Raw genomic sequence first — 21255 nt, 5'->3', positions numbered from 1 at the left:
GTTGTGCTTCTAATCATTGAAACATACCACTTTGTGTCACCAAGGCTTCCCCATTATAGCGACTGTGAACGTTTCTCTCTTCTTTTTCATCAGTGAATCACTTAGAAATAGTTTAAATGTCTTGTGCCTTTCTGTTGTATTTTGAACTGTAACACCGGTCGGACATAACACACATGCATTGACCTATTAAACAGGTGAAGTAGAGACTCAAACACTGCAGCTCTGAGCTTTGATTTCGGGAATTAATGAAGCAAGTATCGTTCCCAGTTCGAATAAAAACAAAAGCTCTGGACACATTATCCCGATCGTTTTACTCCTCTGTATGACTTCACGGGACTCACCCCTCTAATTTCACATTGTTTCAATCACATCAGACATTTATTTCAATTAGCGGAGCGGCAGAAGAGTCGAAACCGCAGTGACATTTACTGTGAGAACTGCCATTTCCGTGACAGATTATGTAGAAAGTCGTGCTAAGAAGCCATTTGAGGGCGAAGGGAGGGGGTTGTGGGGGTGGAGGGGTGGGGGGGGAGAAAAAATATGAGTGGAACTCTTATTTTCCTGCCATTATACACACACACACACACACACACACACACACACACACACACACACACACACACACACACACACATTGAACAGACACACACTGACTGGAAATACACACAGATAGGTTGGACTGTCTCAGCAGATACGACCAAAAGCTGGCAAATTGACTAACAGTTGATTTCTATTATATGTGGGCACAGTCTTCTACCGAACACTGGTATTAGGACAGTGTGTGTGTGCGTGTGTGTGTGTGTGTGTGTGTGTCTGTCACTGTGTGTGTGTGTGTGTGTGTGTGTGTGTGTCTGCCACTGTGTGTGTGTGTGTCTGCCACTGTGTGTGTGTGTGTGTGTGTGTGTGTCTGCCACTGTGTGTGTGTGTCTGTGTGTGTGTGTGTGTGTGTGTGTGTGTGTGTGTGTTTTTGCATGTTCCTCAACAGTGACCAGAGTGTGTGTCTCGTGTCCTGTGGTACGTGCATACCTGTGGCTTCCTGGCTACGTGCACCCCCCCTCCCCGCCCCCCGTCCCCCAGTTTTTTCTTTTTTTATTGTGTGTGTGTGTGTGTGTGTGTGTGTGTGTCATTGTTGTTGCTGTTTTGTGTATTTTTAGGAAATACCTCCGTATGCATCGCTCCATCCTTCACTGCTCTGTAAACGTGCCTTGCAGCGATGGCACCCAACCCTCCCCAACCCCCCCCCCCCCCCCCCCCCCCCACCCCCTTTGACAGCAACGACCACCGCGCATTTATTGTGACTGATGGAAGCATAAATATAATGAAACTCAATCCGAATTCTGCGGCGGTGTCTATATTTGTATGTGTGTGTGCGTTTACAGAGTTCACTAGCATACATTGACTTTTTGCCACTCTCTCTCCAAAACACACACACACACACACACACACACAGACACACACACACACACACACACACACACCAATTTTTTTTTTTGTCCACTCTGCACTTCTGCCGCTCCAGGAATTTTTCCCCCCTGCTCCGAATTGTCGGAACGTTTTTAGAATTCCTCTGCTTTTCTGGAAACAGAGTGAGTTTGGAATTCCAGCTCTCGCTCTCTCTCCCTCAGGCGACACGGTGTGTGCGTATATCTGTGTGTGTGTGTTTGTGCGTGCGTGCGTGTGTGTGTGTGTGTGTGTGTGTGTGTGTGTGTGTGTGTGTGTGTGTGTGTGTGTGTGTGTGTGTGTGTGTGTGTGTGTGTTTAGGTTGAATTCCAGGCGCAGACAATTTACTGATTTGGTTGGAATGTGTTTGTTACCCACAGGGCTCTGGATTCGAACTCGCACTAACACACACACACACACACACACACACACACACACACACACAGATTCCTCTTCATCATCCCGCAGCAGGAGAAAGTGATCGCTTTCGTTTCCGTCGATTCTCCCTCTGCGTGATATGTGTGTTTGACCCCCTTTAACCTTTTGGTGTGTGTGTGTGTGTGTGTGTGTGTGTGTGTGTGTGTGTGTGTGTGTGTGTGTGTGTGTGTGTGTGTTTGTTGTACTGTGATACCATGTGTGTGTATTTGCACCCCTCCTTCTCCCACTGACCTCCTCCTGACTGCGATTTCGACGTTGCGTTTGACCTCTCGCCCGAATCTTTTTTTTTTTTTTTTCTGTGCAGTTTGACGTAACCGCTTCTTAAACAAGAGGCGACACTTTTGCCAAGGAGATGCACGGCTGCCATGAAAAACTTGACTGGACTTCCAAAATTGTGCAGAATGCCGTCTGGGTTTCTTCACCAAACATCACCCACATTTCAAACATAACAAAATCGATAGTATGTCAGAGATTTCGTAAGTGGGTCTGATTATCCACAATCAAACATTTGTTTTAACAGGAAATTTGAGCTCGTTTCAGAGTTAACAGCCTGCTGGCTTCCTCTACGCCTCGTTGGCTGCACAGAGGTGGTAATTTTATGACTTTTTAAAGTCTGTCGAGAACAAGATTGGGTAAAGATTAAGATTGCTATTTTCAGTAGAGGTGGCAAAAAGGTAAAACATGGATTCTTTTGAAATGAATGAGCAGTCAAAGAGTCTGATTTAGTTGGCATTTGAGTGATTTGAGGATCTGCCTTTTTGTTTTGTTTTTAATGGCGCTATGTATCTGTCATCGATGTGAAGTTTATCAGCAGATTTTAAACAATGTTAAGCTTCTAATGAGCCTGACAGCTCATAACAGGATAATGTTTTCATTGACGTTGGCTGACATTTAGACTTTTTCCAAATGGAGAGAGTCGCAGACTGAGAAATTCACTTAAACTGTTTGCACTGGCTTTCAGAGGCAGCAGCTCTCTGCGAGAAATGGAAGAAACTGGTTTCTTGTACAGTCATTGATTCTCGTCTGTGCCTTCCACTTTGTTTATATGTGTGTGTGTGTGTGTGTGTGTGTGTGTGTGTGTGTGTGTGTGTGTGTGTGTTCTCAGCTCCACAGAAGTAGACGATATGATCCGCAAGTCGACAAATCTGTTGTTGACCAGAACCCTGAGCCACTGTCTGCAGTACGCCATTAAGAAGAAGAATGTCGGCCTGGCAGAGGTACTGTGTGTGTGTGTGTGTGTGTGTGTGTGTGTGTGTGTGTGTGTGTGTGTGTGTGTGTGTGTGTGTGTGTGTTTCTCCAATGTGTGAAAAAACCCCTAAGCCTTAAGCTTATAATAATCTCTCCCATAGGGAACAAGCTAATGTTGTTTACACAACTTTAGTGCAACAGTCATTCTCAGAATTTACAGCTCATTTAGCCTCAAGAAAACACACATTTCCTCTTTTCAACCTGCTGCTGCTGCTGTTGTTGTTTTTGTTTTTGTTTTTGTTGTCATAACTGTGCAGAACGATGAACTCGGATACTGAATGATGATTATTTTTATTTTCCACTTCCACTCCGTGCTGTTTGTTTGAAGAGTCCAAACAGTTCATTCATCCACAAGAACGAAACTCGACGATAAGACGAAGTGTCATGGAAAATTCAGCTTAATTTAATAAATGAAAGCTGTGCTGATTTAAAAGAATAATGAGCCGAGCATCTAGACAAATATCCAAATTTATGGATTACGATACAAATAACAAACAAAAATGTGTCAGTAGATTAATTCAAGAGGAAATTGAACACATATGTTTTTGCTTTCTGCCTCCCTTTTTTTTTTTTTTTTTGGCTTTTGTTGTTTTGCTCTTCATGAGACATTTGTGCAGCACATTTCTCCAACACATCATTATACACTTTCCACAAGGAACAATTAATGATTGAATAAAAACAATGAATTAATAAATATATAAAGAGACATGACTGAGTTGATCTCATGGCATTAACTTCCTTTAAATAAAAGCAAAAATCACTGAATTTATCACTTTTTTTTCAAGCAGATGATAAAAAAACTCAAATATATTCAACAGTTTCTTTAATTTTTACTTTTTTTATGCCTTTTTTGGTGATTTTTGTCTCTTTTTTTTAACTCATTGGTTATATCTTGCGTCCAGCTGGTGCAGGTGATCATTAACACCACCCACCTGGAGCAGAGCTGCCACTTCCTAGAGGAGTTTATATCAAACATCACCAATGTTCCTCCCGACACGGCCAACGCCACCAAGCTGTACGGCACCTCCACCTTTAAGGTAAACACACACACACACACACACACACACACACATACATACACACACACACACACACACACACACACACATTCATTCCCTTTGTCCTTCCTCCTTTTCTTTTTTTTTTTTTTTAACATAATTATTTCTCTCTGCTTTTCTTTAATTTATTGTCCTCCTCCTTTCTGGTTTTCATTGTTTTTATGCTGCAATGCAACACACACACATACACACACACACACACACAGACACACACACAAACACACACACACACACACACACACACACACACACACACACACACTTCTTGTTTTTTATTATTTGTTGTGTCCGTTGTTCCTGCTTCCTTCTTATGATACGCAGTTAAGATTTGATATATTGATGAATTCTCAGCTTAGCATCTCACAAAATGAAACACACTTGTAACCTCTCTGTCTCCGTGCAGGACGCTCGTCACGCAGCGGAGGCGGAGATCTACACCAACCTCAACGCCAAGATCGACCAGTTCCTGCAGCTGGCCGATTACGATTGGATGGCCGCGGTGCGGACGGGCGGGACTCCGGATACCAGCGACTACCTGATCGACCTGATTGCTTTTCTGAAGAGCACGTTCAGCGTCTTCACCAACCTGCCTGTTAGTACACACACACACACACACACACACACACACACACACACACACACACTCAGAGACACAGAATTTAAACACTATATGCTCATGTGTGAAAGTTACAGCAAAAATTCAACATTTTGGTAAATACCCCTTCCCTTGTGATTGAGAGGATCAATACTACTTTTATTTCTATGTGTTAATATGAAGCATATTTCCCAAAATGTTGCACTTTCCTCTTTTACTGGGGATTTCCACCGGGTCCGTCAGCGGCACGGAACGGCTGTGCTACAGTTTAGCTCTGTCCTCTGCCCAGCGTCAACTCACACTGGGAGCGTTACAGCAGCGGAGCGGAGCATGCTCTAGGAGAGAAAGCTGCCTTTTAAAATGAAGTTGCACTGTTAATACAGCAAATACGGCAGCCCAATAAAATCCGAACGAGTGCCTTTAGTCTACCGTAATTACAACTATATGGCCCGATTTTGTTAACTTGCTCAAATTTAGTTGATTTGTTAATTTTCTTAGAGGCAGCAACTACTCACTTAGCCAAGGTGACATGAAATAGCCTCTTAGCTGCTAATGTGAAGTGTGACAATAGTCCATATAAAGACATGATGATGACGATAATTAACGTTATTGTACGATAAATCGATAATAATACCGCTATGTAGATGCTGGCTCCAAATTCAAACAGCGTCAACTTTTTTAAATCAACGGTTTCTCTCATTGAGTCATTATGGCCTCAATTGTTAAATTTGGGCCCTCTAATATATGTGCTGGTGAAAAGTACGATAAGTTGATATGTAGACATGATGATGCGAATAATTACATTGTTGTACGATAAGTCGATAATAATACCGCTACGTAGCTGCTGGCTCCAAAATGAAACTCTGGCTCCAATTGAAAAGCATCAAGTTTTCTAAATCAACTGTTTCTCTTATTGAGTCGTTATGGTCTCAATTGTTAAATTTGGTCCCTCTAATATATGTGCTGGTGAAAAGTACGATAAGTTGATATGTAGACATGATGATCTGGATAATTACGTTACTGTACGATAAGTCGATAATGTAATTATTGTTACATATAAAAAGTTTTAAATCATCTTTATAGCCAGTGGATTTACATTAGAAATATGTTTTTAAATGTCACTAATTGACACGTGAAACTAGCATTTAAATTGCTGTATCACGTTTACATCATCACATTTAAGGAGTGTGTATGTGTGTGTATGTGTGTGTGTGTGTGTAAATGTGTGTTTTATATAAGCTCCCTCACCAGCCTCTCTGCATGTTAGCATATGAGACATCACAGGGCAGGACAATCTGCTTTAGTTCGTTATAGTATCAGCTCGTTACGGGTTAGATCGTTAACATGGGGCCCGTTGAGCTCATTAAAGGGTGAGCCTGTCGGGTCAGCAGCACCAGATTATACACCGGCTCATTGACTCTACAGCCCCCGAAACCCAAAATGACATTACACACGCATAAATGATTTCAGAGAAAAACACAAGAAGCTTCGTCAGTTCTTCTTCTGCTATAAAAGCCTCCGTGGTATTATCTCACTATGCTGATATTCCACATTATTAATCATTGAAGCAGCTGTTATTGATGACATTTCACATTTAATTAATGGTATAATCCTTTAGCTCTATTCATCACCTCAGCTGTCAGCCTTTTTTTTTTGTTGCTAGCTTAAAAAACGACCATGTGACCATCATTCGAAAAGGCCAGTTGGCTCCTTGTATGAGACTCAAATTTGACTTAACACCATTCATCACCCGCACCCACATTGTCAGGCGTCTGTGGTAGCTTTTATTTAAAACATAGGCGAGCTGGCTGGTCAAGAAATAAAAGTGAGGGATGAATGTTTATAATAAAAAACTAGTTTCTCATGGAAATATCGAGCAGCAAACTGGACAGAGGTGAAGGTTTCCGATATGTGTTCCTCACTAAAACTTTGTCTTTTTAAAAGTTTATTTTTACTGTTCAGGTTAATTTGACCCTGAGCACACATGGAACTCGTAGATCTTAATATTAATCCACAATTAAAAGTGTTATTGAGTCAAAGCTCGACGAATTCAGCCCAAAAAAACATAATTTTAAAATCAGTGAACTATGAAACTATTTCTTTGCTTAAGTTTTCACACACTGTCCAAAACAATCCACGTTCCTACTCGCTTCTTGTAAAACAGTTTTTTTTTTTAGCAAATTCATGCACAGGCATAAACTTACTACACACACACACACACACACACACACACACACACACACACACACACACACACACTTGTTTTAAGATGATTGCACACACAGATTTGGTCAAAGCGGGTCACAAGGCCATAAGGCCACACACACACGGTGGTTGAGCTAAGTGTTTTCCAGCACTTCTAAGAAGCTTTTCCTTCACCCCCACGAGCCCCGGACATGACCCCGTCACACACACTTTAACACACACACACACACACATACATGCACAGTGTGGGGCCTCCTAAGTAGATCAGATGCTATGGATCTAAAAACCTGGGTGGTATGACCCTCCTAAAATACAATGTGGTGATCATATAAAGGAGTAGAGTTACACAGAAATGAATTGGATACTACTGAAGGGAGGAGAGTGGACAGCAGGCGGTGAAATCAAAGAATCAAACATTATTAAACAGAAATAGAAATAGTTTTACTGCTGCTACTGATGCTGTATTATTACTAGTGCCAGTACTCCTTTACTGTTGTGATTACGTATCATACTGCACATACAGTACCTCTGTAATAAAGGTGCACTGGTTCAAAATCTGAAGTGGATCAATATTTGAAAGCAGGTGCTTCTACTTTTTTTAAGCCACCCCTGACTGTATATAAAGTAGTATAAACTAGCTAACTGTATGTAAAGTAGTATAAACTAGCTAACTGTATGTAAAGTAGTATAAACTAGCTAACTGTATATAAAGTAGCATAAACTAGCTAACTGTATGTAAAGTAGCATAAACTAGCTAACTGTATATAAAGTAGCATAAACTAGCTAACTGTATATAAAGTAGCATAAACTAGCTAACTGTATATAAAGTAGCATAAACTAGCTAACTGTATATAAAGTAGTGTAAACTAGCTAACTGTGTATAAAGTAGTGTAAACTAGCTAACTGTATATAAAGTAGTGTAAACTAGCTAACTGTATATAAAGTAGTGTAAACTAGCTAACTGTGTATAAAGTAGTGTAAACTAGCTAACTGTATATAAAGTAGTGTAAACTAGCTAACTGTATATAAAGTAGTATAAACTAGCTAACTGTATATAAAGTAGTATAAACTAGCTAACTGTATATAAAGTACAGTAAACTAGCTAACTGTATATAAAGTAGCGTAAACTAGCTAACTGTATATAAAGTAGAGTAAACTAGCTAACTGTATATAAAGTAGTGTAAACTAGCTAACTATATATAAAGTAGTATAAACTAGCTAACTGTATATAAAGTAGAGTAAACTAGCTAACTGTATATAAAGTAGTGTAAACTAGCTAACTGTATATAAAGTAGTATAAACTAGCTAACTGTATATAAAGTAGTATAAACTAGCTAACTGTATATAAAGTAATATAAACTAGCTAACTGTATATAAAGTAGTATAAACTAGCTAACTGTATATAAAGTAGTGTAAACTAGCTAACTGTATATAAAGTAGTGTAAACTAGCTAACTGTATATAAAGTAGTGTAAACTAGCTCCACCTCCAGCAGCTACATCAGTAACATGCTGCTCTAACACTGATGCTTCACTATTAATAATCTAATGATGTCATATATAATAATATATCACTACTATACTGCATGCTACATCACTAATAATACTGCAGTACTTTCACTTAAATTAGACTTATCTTGCAGTACTTTTACTCGTTAAGTATTTTTACGTTGCTGTATTGGTACTTTTACTTCAATAAAAGATCTAAATACTTCTTCCACCACTGATCACAGCTCCTACTGCAGACATTTATACATTTTATTTGTTAAAATCAGTCGTCATCAAGCGTCTAGAGAGGATAAACACAGTATGTTTCAGACCAGAGTGAGAGTCTGGGGAGGAACTCAGAGGGGGATGAAGCCAGAAAAGATTTAAGGTGGATGACAGATATTGGAGAGAAACCAGTAATCCAGCAGTAAATGATTGTTTGAGGTTTTTTTTTATTTGGGGTGGAAGAAGAAGAAGAAGAAAAAAAATTAAAATAAATAAAATAAAATCCTGAAATGTTATGCAACTAACAATAAGCCCACTGAAAACCCAAACACACAGATCACTGACCTGTCATAGATATTTATGGAGTGAAGGCCCACTGTGACACAGCAACATTCAAGCTAGCTATCTGGCACACTCTGCGGTCGCTGTAACGGCTCTAAATGCAGCTGGACTGAAAAAAAAAAACTCTGCAGGCTCACATTTCTTCAACAACTTTTTTTAGAGCACACACACACACACACACACACACACACACACACACACACACACACACACACACACACACACACACACACACACACACACACACACATATATATTCATCATCCTTGTTCTCACTGGAGAGGAAAACCTTTGCCCCATCCAAGACCTAATAATACCACTCAGGAGTTTTTATGAGTATTTAGCCATCGCACTAATCGAATTGAGCTCAGGTTTAAAGATGGAACGGGGGGGGGGGGCGGGGGTGGAAAGGTATGAAAAGGCCTCGGGAGTGAAAACAATCATGTGAAAATTAGAGAGGAGGATTTTTGGACGGTGTTCTTCTAACCCGACGGGCGATCCAGGATCCAGGATCCCCAGTAAGCCAACCCCTCCCTTTTTTATCAGCTTGTTGCCGTGCGCCGAGACAATTTGGCGGCGGCTTCTTTTTGTCTGGGGCGTCCAACGTTTAACCGAGTTCTAGTCAGTTCTTTCCTTCCTTGTCTTCTTTTCCTTTCTTCCTTCCTTGTCTTCTTTTCCTTTCTTCCTTTCCTTCCTTATCCCTTTTCCGTCCTTCCTTCCTTCCTTCCGTCCTTCCTTCCTTCCGTCCTGTCTTCCTTCCTTCCTTCCTTTTGTCTTTCCTTCCCTCCTTCCTTTCCTTCCTTCCTTCATTCCTTCCCTCCTTCCTTCCTTTCTTCCTTCCTTTTGTCTTTCCTTCCCTCCTTCCTTCCGTCCTTCCTTCCTTCCTTTCTTGTATTCTTTTCCTTTCTTACTTCTTTCCGTCTTTGTTTCCTTCCCTCCGTCCTTCCTTCCTTCCTTCCTTTCTTCCTTCCTTTTGTCTTTCCTTCCCTCCTTCCTTACCTTCCTTCCTTCCTTCCTTCCTTGTATTCTTTTCTTTCTTACTTCTTTCTGTCTTTGTTTCCTTCCCTCCGTCCTTCCTTCCTTCCTTCTATCTTTCCTTCATCTTCTTTTCCTTCCTTCCTTCCTTCCTTCCTTCCGTCCTTCCTTCCTTCCTTTCTTGTATTCTTTTCCTTTCTTCCTTTCCTTCCTTATCCCTTTTCCGTCCTTCCTTCCTTCCGTCCTTCCTTCCTTCCTTCCTTGTATTCTTTTCCTTTCTTACTTCTTTCCGTCTTTGTTTCCTTCCCTCCTTCCTTACCTTCCTTCCTTCCTTCCTTGTATTCTTTTCCTTTCTTACTTCTTCCGTCTTTGTTTCCTTCCCTCCTTCCTTACTACCTTCCTTCCTTCCTTACCATCCTTCATTCCTTCCTTCATTCCTTCCTTGTATTCTTTACCTTCCTTCCTTCCTTCCTTCCTTCCCTCCATCCTTCCTTCCTTCCATCTTTCCTTCATCTTCTTTTCCTTCCTTCCTTCCATCTTTCCTTCATCATCTTTTCCTTCCTTCCCTCCATCCTTCCTTCCTCCCATCTTTCCTCTTTCCTTCATCGTCTTTTCCTTCCTTCCTTTTGTCTTTCCTTCCCTCCTCATGTGAACATTAGAGAGGAGAACCTGGACGGTGTTCTTCTAAGCCCCCCCCCTCCCTTTCCCCCCCCCTCCTCTTTTTATCAGCTTTCTGCCGTGCGCCGAGACAATTTGGCGGCGGCTTCTTTTCGTCTGGGGCGTCCAACGTCCAACCGAGTTCTAGCCAGACGAAGCCAAAATTCGCATTATCTCAAAAAAGGCCCAGTGGTGCAATAAATATTGGTTTTTTTTAAAAGGTGGAAAAAGTTGCTGGCATTGATTTGATTGACAAACTTTTATTTCCAACGTGGCCTCCAGCTCAACTCGGCTCCATCCACTTAATGTTCCGGTTTATGTTTTCTTGCCGTAGGGAACGCCCGTAGAACATGCTACGTTACCGGTGAGTATTTTTTGGGGTTGCTGAAAAAGTAACAGAGTGATGTTCAACAGCTACCTGACTGACCTTTTTAACCCCCCCACCCCCCCCCCACCCTCCTCCAACCCCCCTCCCCCAACCCCTCCTCCCCTTAAACTTTGAGAGATGACAAAAAACAGCATGTTAAAGGGAGTGATGCACGTTTGCTTGGATTTGTGTTCTTGTGCCCCCCCCCCCTAAAAAAAAAAATGTCCGAACCAGGGAGGGAGATTATAACCAACCACCTGCTCAGTCTTAGTCTATATGACACTTCACCGCAAATCATTTAGACCAGGGATGTCAAACATGAGGCCCGTGGGCCAGAAACGGCCCGCCAAGGCGTCCAATCCGGCCCCCCACGAAGGAATCCTGTCTTCTTTTCTTTCCTATACCCTCCTGTCATCTGTCCTTCTGTCCTTCTTTCCTTCCTCCCTTTCTTACTTCTTTCCTTCTTTGTTTCCTTCCCTCTGTCCTTCCTTCCTTCCATGTTTCCTTCATCTTCTTTTCCTTTCTTCTCCTTCCTTCCTTCCTTCCTCCCTTTCTTTCCTCCCCCTACCTTCCTCCCTTCCTTCTTTCCTCTGTCCTTCTTTCCTTCCTTCCTCTTTTCCTTTCTCCCTCTCTCCTTCCTTCTTTCCTCCTTCCCTCCTACCTTCCTTCCTTCCTTCTTTCCTCCATCCTTCCATCCGTCATTCCTTCCTTGTATTCTTTTCCTTTCTTACTTCTTTCCTTCTTTGTTTCCTTCCCTCCTTCCTTACCTTCCTAATCCCTTTACTTTCTTTCCTTCCTTCCTCCCTTCCTTCCTTCTGTCCTTTCTTCCTTCCTCCCTTCCATTTTTCTATTGGTCCGGCCCACACGCTGTATGTGCCCCTTGAACGAAAATTACTTGACCCATTCTGACATCTAAAAATGTATTTAAGCAGTAAAATAGTTCAATTTTAAGGCAGAAAGATGACGATGAGAGCACGTCTGGTGTTTTGCTTTCTTGCCCCCGTTGATTCATTTTTAGTCCCATAATGTAATAGTTGTGTTTTTTTTTTAAAACGCCAATGAAAAGATGTATTTACCTTTCGCTGTTCTCTAGACAAAAGGAAATTTCCAACCCTGGTGTCTGTCAGATTAAATGTGTTTTTTTAAGCTGTTGAGGTGAAGTTGCTTGCACTGGCTCTTTATGTGTGTGTGTGTGTGTGTGTGTGTGTGTGTGTGTGTGTGTGTGTTTCAAGGTTACAGCATACAGTCATAGAGAAAACTCACAAAAAAATGGCCCCCCTCCTCCCATCTACAAAAAAAAAAAAATCCAGACTTCATTTTTGTGGTGTTTCTTGAGTGACATGAACAAATACCTTCCGTAATGCAGCAAATGCGGCGATTGTTCCACAAGCCTTAAAAAAAAAAAAAAAAAAAAACCTGGAGCTGCTCTCTTGCCTTGTCTTTTACCGAGTCTTGACTGTGCGAATGTTAAAGCCCACCAAACACACATAAGTAGATTCCCCTTCTTTTCTTTTCTTTTTTCTTTTTTTTTTAGTTTTTCCAAGTCATAAATCAGTATAAACACCTGTAACCCCTCAGATTCAACTTCGGAGTACTTTCATATTAACTGTCACAGATTTCGTCAGAGGTGAACCGGACTCAAGAAGTATGTCCCACGTCAGTATCTTTTTTTTTTGTGTGTGTGTGTGGTGATCCCACCTCTTGACATTTGGCTGCCCCTGACTAGCTGCTCATGTGACTGACAGGTTTCTGGATGGACGCAGAGCACATTATACACCGTGTCGAATCCCTTCCAGGAGTTGTGAATCATTGCGCTATAGCGTTTTTTTGATTTTTTTTTTTTTTTTTTTATGAAACGCTGACTTGACGGTGCTGTTTGCGTCTCCTTTTTTAAGCTCAACCTGCTTCTAGCATTACGAAAGAGGGAGCCGAATGCTGGAAGTCAGGTGGGAGTGCTTCAAAACAAACTGAGTCCAAGTTTTAGATGCAACATCAATCTGTTAATACACTGAACACTTTCACATATGAGCTTCTCGGTTGTTAAAAGAAATTTGTCAACAGTCTTTTCTTCATAAGTCCCCCGATTTAAATTTAGCACAAACATGAAGTCAAACCGCCTCAGATGTAGAAATACCCCTCACAAACTATGTGAACTAACCCTTTAATATAGCTGAGAGGTATTAAGTAGCTTTTCCGCCTTCGTCAAAATCATCGCATTGCCATCGTCGATATTGAGCTCCAGTGTGGCTAAATGAGCTCCACTGCTGGAGTCGTGTACGCGGCCACACACAGGCAGATTGATTTACCTTGAAGATACATGTTTTAGTATGAGGTCACTTCCTGTCTCGGACCACAGAGGCATAGGTTTGGGTATTTGTTTTGTTGTTGTGTTAAGTTTGGGAGAGGATGGTTCGAATCAGGTTGAAGCATCTTAACCCTTAAACAGACAACGTGCACCAGGAGGTACAGACTCTTTAACCTTCTTGTTGTCCTCCCGGGTCCTTCCTTCCTTCCTTCCTTCATCTGTCCTTCCTTCCTTCCATCCTTCCTTCATCTGTCCTTCCTTCCTTCCATCCATCCATCCTTCCTTCATCTGTCCTTCCTTCCTTCCTTCCTTCCTTCCTTCCTTCCTTCCTCAGATCTAAGTTCAGCTGTTAGGGTAAATGTTCCCTCCTTCTGTCCTTTCTTCCTTCCTTCATCTGTCCTTCCTTTCTTCCTTCCTTCATCTGTCCTTCCTTTCTTTCTTCCTTCCTTCCTTCCTTCCTTCCTTCCTTCTTCCTCCCTCCTTCCTTCCCTTCCTTCTTCCTCCCTTGCTTCCCTTCCTTCCTCCTTTCCTTCCTTCTTCCTCCCTCCTTCCTTCCCTTCCTTCTTCCTCCCTTGCTTCCCTTCCTTCCTCCTTTCCTTCCTTCTTCCTTCCTTCCTTCCTTCCTTCCTTCTTTCCTTCCTTCCTTCCTTACTTGAGGTGCAAATGACATAACTAGTAAGGCCTGTTTAAGGGTTAAAACTTGTTTTTTTTATTTTTTATTAAGTACTTCATTTATTCATTTTAAAAAACATCCAGGTACATAACAACCCAAACAATTACCCCCTCCTTCCCACCCCCTCCCCCAAAGCAGGTTAGGGGGGAAAAAAAAGGAAAGATAGAAGAAAAAAGAAAAAGGGTGAAAGCTGTACTCTACAGTATAACAACAGTTTCTATGGCCATCCGTGACTGTATAAAATTATACTTATTTATATAAATTATAGAGAAATAAATGTTCAAACATAATCGGGATATCGAGGTGTCATGAGGGTCCTCTCTGCGGTGTGATGTGATCAAGAAATGGTTGCCATATCTTAAAACGTGATTAAAACCTCAGAAAAGTAAATTTTTAAAAGCTGGTATTAACAATATTTTTTATATTATTGACTCAAATGAGAAAGTTATCAGTTAATTTTAAGAGTTACGGCGTCTATCAGTTTGTTGTCGTGGTTTAAATTTGACTCTCACAGCGTCTGTCTTGATCCTGAAGCCAAAATCAATCAAGTTTGTTTTCAATATTTCTCTACAGTATTAAATACAGTGGATAACGCTCATCGTAATCACGTCTGTCCGGTTTAGATTTATCACTTAAATCGGCTCAAATTAGTTTCTTTTTCTTCATTCCTCAATTATAATAAAATATATATGTAGTTTATTTATCACATGTAAATAAAGTTATTAACCCTCCTGTTGTCCTCGAGGAGGGAGGGAGGAAGAGAAGGAAGGAAGGAAGGAAAGGAGGGAGGGAGGAAAGGATGGAAGGAAGGAAGGGAAGAAGGAAGGAAAGAAGGAGGGAAGGGAGGAAGGAAGGTAGGAGGGATGGAGAAAGCAAAAGAGGAAGGGAGGAAGGAAGGGTCAAAACAGACGGGGTCAATTTGACCCGGGAGGACGACAGGAAGGTTAAACGGCTTTAATATTAAATTAATATCATTGGCTGTTTTAAAAACTACAGTACACATCACCAACTGTAGTTATCTGGTTTCTCACCTTTTATAATTCTTTGTATTTTAAGTTTCTCACTGAATATAGTAAATGTAACTACTATTTAATAATTTATGTTTTTATAGCTAATCTATAGTTTTGGCGCGACTCGCTGGCCCTGATCCGTCCTGTGGTGTAATTGCTGGATTACAGCTGCTGGTTGTCAGAGATCCGAGGTCGCTATATATCTGCATCTCCCTCACAGATAAGGTGAGCTGCCAGATCAGTGAAATACTTAAATACCCCAAAGCTCAACTCTACTCCCACCAGTTTAAAGCTCGACACTGTTGGACCCGACCCAGAACGAGCTCCGTAAGCAGAGACCAGAGCTTGATTACTGGAAGCAGATCATCTCAACAGGAATGATTCTGCCTCAAGCTTTCTGATCCATGGAAGTGATTTCTGATGGAGAGTTCAGAGTTAGCAGTCTTAGTTGAGCTCAGCTTATTAACCCTCCTGTTGTCCTCGAGTCAAGGAAGGAAGAAGGGAGGGAGGGAGGAAGGAAAGGAGGAAGGAAAGGAAGGGAGGGAGGGAGGAAGGAAAGGAAGGAAGGAAAGGAATGAATGAAGGTAGGAGGGAGGAAAGAAGGACAGAGGAAAAAAGGAGGAAGGAAGGAAGGAAGGAAGGAAGATAGGAGGGAGGGAGGGAGAAAGGAAAAGAGGAATAAAGAAGGAAGGAGGGAGGAAGGAAGGGAAGGAAGGAAGGAGGAAAAGAAGGAGGGAGGGTCTGTCTGTCTTTCCTTCTTTTTCTTTCCTCCTCCAACTTCTTGTTCTTTCTTTCTTTCTTTCTTTCTAGGTGGATAAACCATGTAATAATTATTCTTTTGTGGTTACACCATTTGACATTTTCAGGAGCATTCAGATACATATACGTACAATTTGGTTTCAATCAATCAGACTTTTCATACATAGAGGTTGGATAAAAATATAAAAAATCAGAATACCCCCAATAAAATACAAGATAATAAAAGATTAATAAAATAGAATAAATGAATAATGGAATAACATCACTATAATATAAAGTGGTTAAAACCAGAAATGTGAGGTTATGGGTATTAAAACATTTATTTAAAGGAGGCTAAGGGTTGGGGTTAGCGGAGTAGGTGGTAATCCTCTGTGGCTTTGTTCCTATTAACCCTTAAAGGTAGGGTTGGTAATCTTGTTCAGAAACACTTTTTGTTATACTGGGAGAAATGGTCCTTCTATTATGAAAGGTATCAATACATTATGGCTTTAGAAAAAGGAACGGAGAAAATCAGAGCTCTGTAGCGGCCACAAAACTGATAAAACCCCGACCAATCCGAGCCGTTCGGTGCGAACAGAAAAAACCAATCAGGTGCCTTCATGTCTAGTTTTGCTTCCGCATACAGTCTACGCCCCGCCCCCCTCTCTCCCTGCCTACTGCGCGCGTGCACAGCCTTCATCTTTCGCAGTCGCCAGAAAAACCAGCACACCTCTCTGCAGAACTACCGAATACGGATGTAATATTTATTTAAGAGCAATGGCTGAGAAAATACCACTTGCACGTCTACTTGTAACGGCTCGTCCAGAGACAAAGGGAAGAAAGAGAAAGCCTGAGGAGGAAAGGACAGCTACTAAAAAGTCACTTGATAAAGCAAGAGGTCAAACAAGAATCAACATCGGAGTAGCATTTGAGCGGTGGAGACAACTGAGGGATCTGAAGGGCCTGAACAGTGATGCCGAGGTTGCTCTCTTTCTGTTGGACAGGTAATGATTTGTTTTGCTTCGGGGAGGATTTGTTATATATATGTAAGTTATGCTAACGTAGCTACTTTTGTAGCTTGTATTAGCGTAATGCTAATATTAGCTTTGCTGTGTGTTTAAAACGGGTCGGTGACGCCAGTATTGAATAGATTATACTAGTATATTAATTTTAAAGATATTACTGTACCCTAGTCTTCAGTGTCTGCATTATTATTGTGATAAAAAGACCTACGTATATTGGCTTTTACACTTTACAACTGTGGTGATGTAGCTCATCTATGTTTTCATAGCCATGAGAAGGACCGATCAACTTCGACACCGTCTAAACACGGATTGATGAGACCTACTCTCCCTCCAGTTCAACTATTGTTTCTGAGTCTCTGTCCGACTGGTGAGTTCAACTTGCTGCTGCTGCTATGAATATGTCTTTGGGATATAAATATCTGTCTTTCATATCTAGCTTTTTCTGTTTTATGTGCCTCAAAGTGCCATTTGAGGTACTTCAGAAAACAGCATTATTGCACATACAATATGTGTTATCAGTGATATCTGCTATATCATTATACAGATTACATATTAGTACACATTAGTGATTAGATATTTTGAGAAATATGATGGCCTGAGGATAAAACCTGTCCTTCACCTTAGGAGGTCCAGCACTTCACACTGAGTTGTTAACATCAACAACAACAACCATCAACACTAAAATAAAACACAGCTAGCATAAGTTGTACCTCTAACTCTGTGTGGTGTTGGTGGAGTAATTGATCATGCTACAAGCTTGTCTATGGACTATACTCTGGTAGATGCTATGCAGAGAGGATAGAAACAAACTGAGGATCTTCTCAACAGTTTATATCAATCTTTATGCTCCTTTGGTCCAACTGCCAAACCCAAGACTTCTATTTCTACATATAAAAAGTTCTGTGTTTTGTCCTCTATGAATGAAGGGTAAATGTATGTTGACAGTATTTTCTAATTTTGTAATCTTCACAGAGATGACGCGATGAGATGATGTTAATTCTTCAACTGGTTTGAGCAGACATCTGTCCCTCCCCCAGCCCAGCCATTACTGCAGCTACCCCCCTCGTTGACACCTCTAGTAAGCTCAAAAGCACACAGGAGCTTTTGCAGACCCAACTCAGCAGAGGCCTAGGTGAGTTTTCTTACAATATTGTAGTTTGATGAAGAATTTCTAACATAATTATGTGCAAAATAAATGGTAAATAAAGCTCTAAGTATTCTTATTCTTTGATTATCTCAAAAATGTATTCATTATTGTCAGATGTGTAATTGTGATATTCTTCCTAAAGGTAAATCACTGCCAAAGGAGTAGATCACCACCGCTGACAAATACTCCCTACACACAGCCTGACCTGTCTGCCTTACCTGGAAACACCTTTTCCAATGTGTAGATACACTCATGTTGAAAATGTACAGATTATTTATGTAACAATAAAAAGGGTTATACAAATTTTGTTGTAATTATTCTGTAATCACTTATTTTTAATGTGGTGGTGAGAAAATATATTGCTTCTGTTGCAGAAATAGTCAAATGAAAGGCATTCATCATTTTCAAATTTTTTATTAAAAACTGACAAAATATAAATAACAAAAGACCAAATGTAAAATGTAAAATGTATACTTCCAGGTGAGGGTTAGGGTTAGGAAGCAGGTTGTTGCCCACAGCACTTTTTTTCTAGATCTGTGGGCATCTCACGGCACTTCCTGCACACACACCATGTAGGTAGACATGGAGCTGGAGGGCCTGGTGGAGGAGCATCTGCAGGACATCAAACATGAGGCTTGGGTCTCTTGATCTGAAGCAACTGATGAGATTCTTCCAATCTCAGTCGTTCAATTCTAGCCTGTAAAAAATAGATCATCAAGAAGATTAGACTCTCACCATCTTGTCCTTTTATTATTACTAATATTGTAATTTCATTTATTATATTTTTGGTATGTTGCCGGACCAGAGTTAAAAGTTTCATGTGTTTATATTATAGTATTATATTCTTTAACAGTTTATGAATGACAATAAACTCAGAAGTGTTGTGTTTACAGTAAATGGCAGGTCATTGTTTACAGTTCTTCATAATGTTGAGATCAGGAAAAAAGAGGCTATTTTAGAAAGGCTACCTGCTCATCTGCAATTCTTTGAGCTTGCAGATTCTCCACTCGTTGAATATCCTCATCTTGTAAAAGCTCTCCGGTCGCAGTCCGGCTTGCTCCACGTCCTTGACCTCAAGTTCCTCGGCCTCTGCCCCTTGCACCCCCTCTAGCACGGCCTCCTCTGGCTCTAGCACGACCGCGTCCCCTTGGAGCTGAAGACGTGCTCAGTTCAGGACTGTAGCTCGGGTCTGAGCTAGTGCTCTCATCGTGTAAACTCTAACAATGAAACAACAAACATAGCGTTAGCCTAGTAGCATAAGTGTCTAAGTTTTATAGTAAAATTGAGATATTGGCCCAAATTTACTTTCCTAACACTTCTGCATCACCCTGCATAATTGTCAATAAAAAACATAGCAGATATGCTACGTGACTAATAAAAACATAAAATACACGTTTGTCAGTGAAAAACACGTAACAATTATTACAATGTAATTTAGCTGATGGGTCTGAATCCAGCCGTATCCTTGGGGAGATTCAGCAGATTCAGACCCAGGTCCCGGATCTGAATCTGCACAGACTGATGTGCTATAAAACAAACAAAAAACATAATAATATAGTTTACTTACAGGTAAATGAGACATGAGACTGTTTGGTTGTTGTCCAAAATACTTGGAAATGGTTAGCTCGTAGCTCTCCTCTCCTCCCTGCAGCAGTGTGCGCGTTCCAGTTTGTGGGGGGCGTGGCTTGGACGGACTCACTGACGGGAGGGGGAGCAGCGGGGTGGAACTTAGAGGAGGCAGGAGGAGGTGCTATTTTCAAATCTTGCTAGCTCTCTTGCTAGCTTTCCAACATTACCAACCCTACCTTTAAACAGGCCTTACTAGTTATGTCATTTGCACCTGAAGGAAGGAATGAAGGAAGGAAAGGAGGGAAAGGAGGGAAGAATGAAGGAAAGGAAGGATGGAGGAAGGAAAGAAGGTAGGAAGGAATGGAGGGAAGAAGGAAGGAAAGGAGGGAGGAAGGGAAGGAAGGGAGGAAGAAGGAAGGAAAGGAAGTAGGGAGGAAGAAGGAAGGAAATGAGGGAGGAAGGGAGGGAGGGAGGGAGGAAGGAAGGAAGGAAGGAAGGAAGAAAGAAAGGAAGGACAGATGAAGGAAGGAAGAAAGGACAGAAGGAGGGAACATTTACCCTAACAGCTGAACTTAGATCTGAGGAAGGAAGGAAGGAAGGAAGGAAGGAAGGAAGGAAGGAAGGACAGATGAAGGAAGGAAGGAAGGAAGGACAGAGGAAGGACCCGGGAGGACAACAAGAAGGTTAAAGAGTCTGTATCTCCTGGTGCACGTTGTCTGTTTAAGGGTTAAAGATCACTTTCACATCATATGTCTTTATTTAATTGGACGACATTTGAAAGAAAACAAACAGATTAACGCCCCTCAGTGTCAATTTTCGACTGTTTCTTCGGGAATCGGACCAAGAGAACGAGACATGTACGAAGTTTATTAACATATTTTACTGTCATTCACATCTGTCTGCATTCCTCTCATTACTCCTCCTTTTCCTTCCTCTCCTCCTCCTCCTCCTCCTCCTCCTCCTCCTCCTTCTCCTTCGCTCATTCATTCATTATTCCCTCTCTCTCTCTCTCTCTCTCTCTCTCTCTCTCTCTTCTTTGATTATTTCGAATAGGGAAGACGAGCTTTTCTCAGCGTTGACCCCGCCACTCTCCATCTCCATCTCCATCCCTTTTCCATCTCACACTCTTTTTTTTTTTCTCTTTCCCTCCTCCACCTCTCCGCCTGCTTTCTTTCTCTCTCTTGTCTATTTGTTCAGCCGTTAGGAGCTTGAGTAGCTTTTAATGAGCCCCCCCCCCCTCCTCCCCTACCCCCCACTTTTTTTTTGATAAACGTCTCTCGTTAGCAGCATGGATGGAGGGATGAAGATGAGAGGAGTGAGAGCTTTAGGAATAAAAACAGAGGAGCATCACTTATCTGTGTCTTCTTGAAATCCTTCTTGTTTTACTTTCCTCTCCTTTTCCTATCTTTACTTTCCCTCCCTCCCTCCCTCCCTCTACTCCTTCTCTCCTTCCCTCCTTTCTTCCCTCTCCCCTCCCTCCGCCGCGCCTCAGGCTAATCGTTCCCAGTTGTCTGCGTTGAACTCTGGAGACAACGGCCGTTTTCTGTCAGGCGAGACCTACCTGCGTGTTTGTGTGTGTGTCAGTCAGCGCAGGTTCGAGACATGTAAATAGAATTAGCCCATTTCACGCTCAATCTCACCCTATTATAATTGACCCCTGGGGTTGTGTGTGTGTGTGTGTCTCTACGTGTGTGTGTGTGTGTGTGTGTGTGTGTGTAAAGAGTTCAGAGGCCAGGATCGTACTGGGAGGAT

General features: G+C 41.5%; 1 protein-coding gene across 1 annotated transcript in view; it reads left to right on the top strand.

The window, feature by feature from the left end:
• The window catches only part of exoc6b (exocyst complex component 6B), a 100699-nt gene extending 82600 nt beyond the window's left edge, over nucleotides 1-18099 (top strand). Inside the window, exons 16-20 of the mRNA XM_053343151.1 lie at nucleotides 2984-3095; nucleotides 4029-4163; nucleotides 4588-4780; nucleotides 17806-17919; nucleotides 18077-18099. Coding sequence (XP_053199126.1) covers nucleotides 2984-3095; nucleotides 4029-4163; nucleotides 4588-4780; nucleotides 17806-17919; nucleotides 18077-18099 — 577 coding nt within the window. The remainder of the gene's footprint in view (nucleotides 1-2983; nucleotides 3096-4028; nucleotides 4164-4587; nucleotides 4781-17805; nucleotides 17920-18076) is intronic.
• Nucleotides 18100-21255: the final 3156 nt, after the last annotated feature.

The sequence above is a fragment of the Scomber japonicus genome, chromosome 22 (assembly GCF_027409825.1).
Source record: "Scomber japonicus isolate fScoJap1 chromosome 22, fScoJap1.pri, whole genome shotgun sequence".
Classification (NCBI taxonomy): domain Eukaryota; kingdom Metazoa; phylum Chordata; class Actinopteri; order Scombriformes; family Scombridae; genus Scomber; species Scomber japonicus.
Note: the sequence above shows the minus strand (reverse complement) of the source record. Positions and strands in the feature narration are given on the sequence as shown.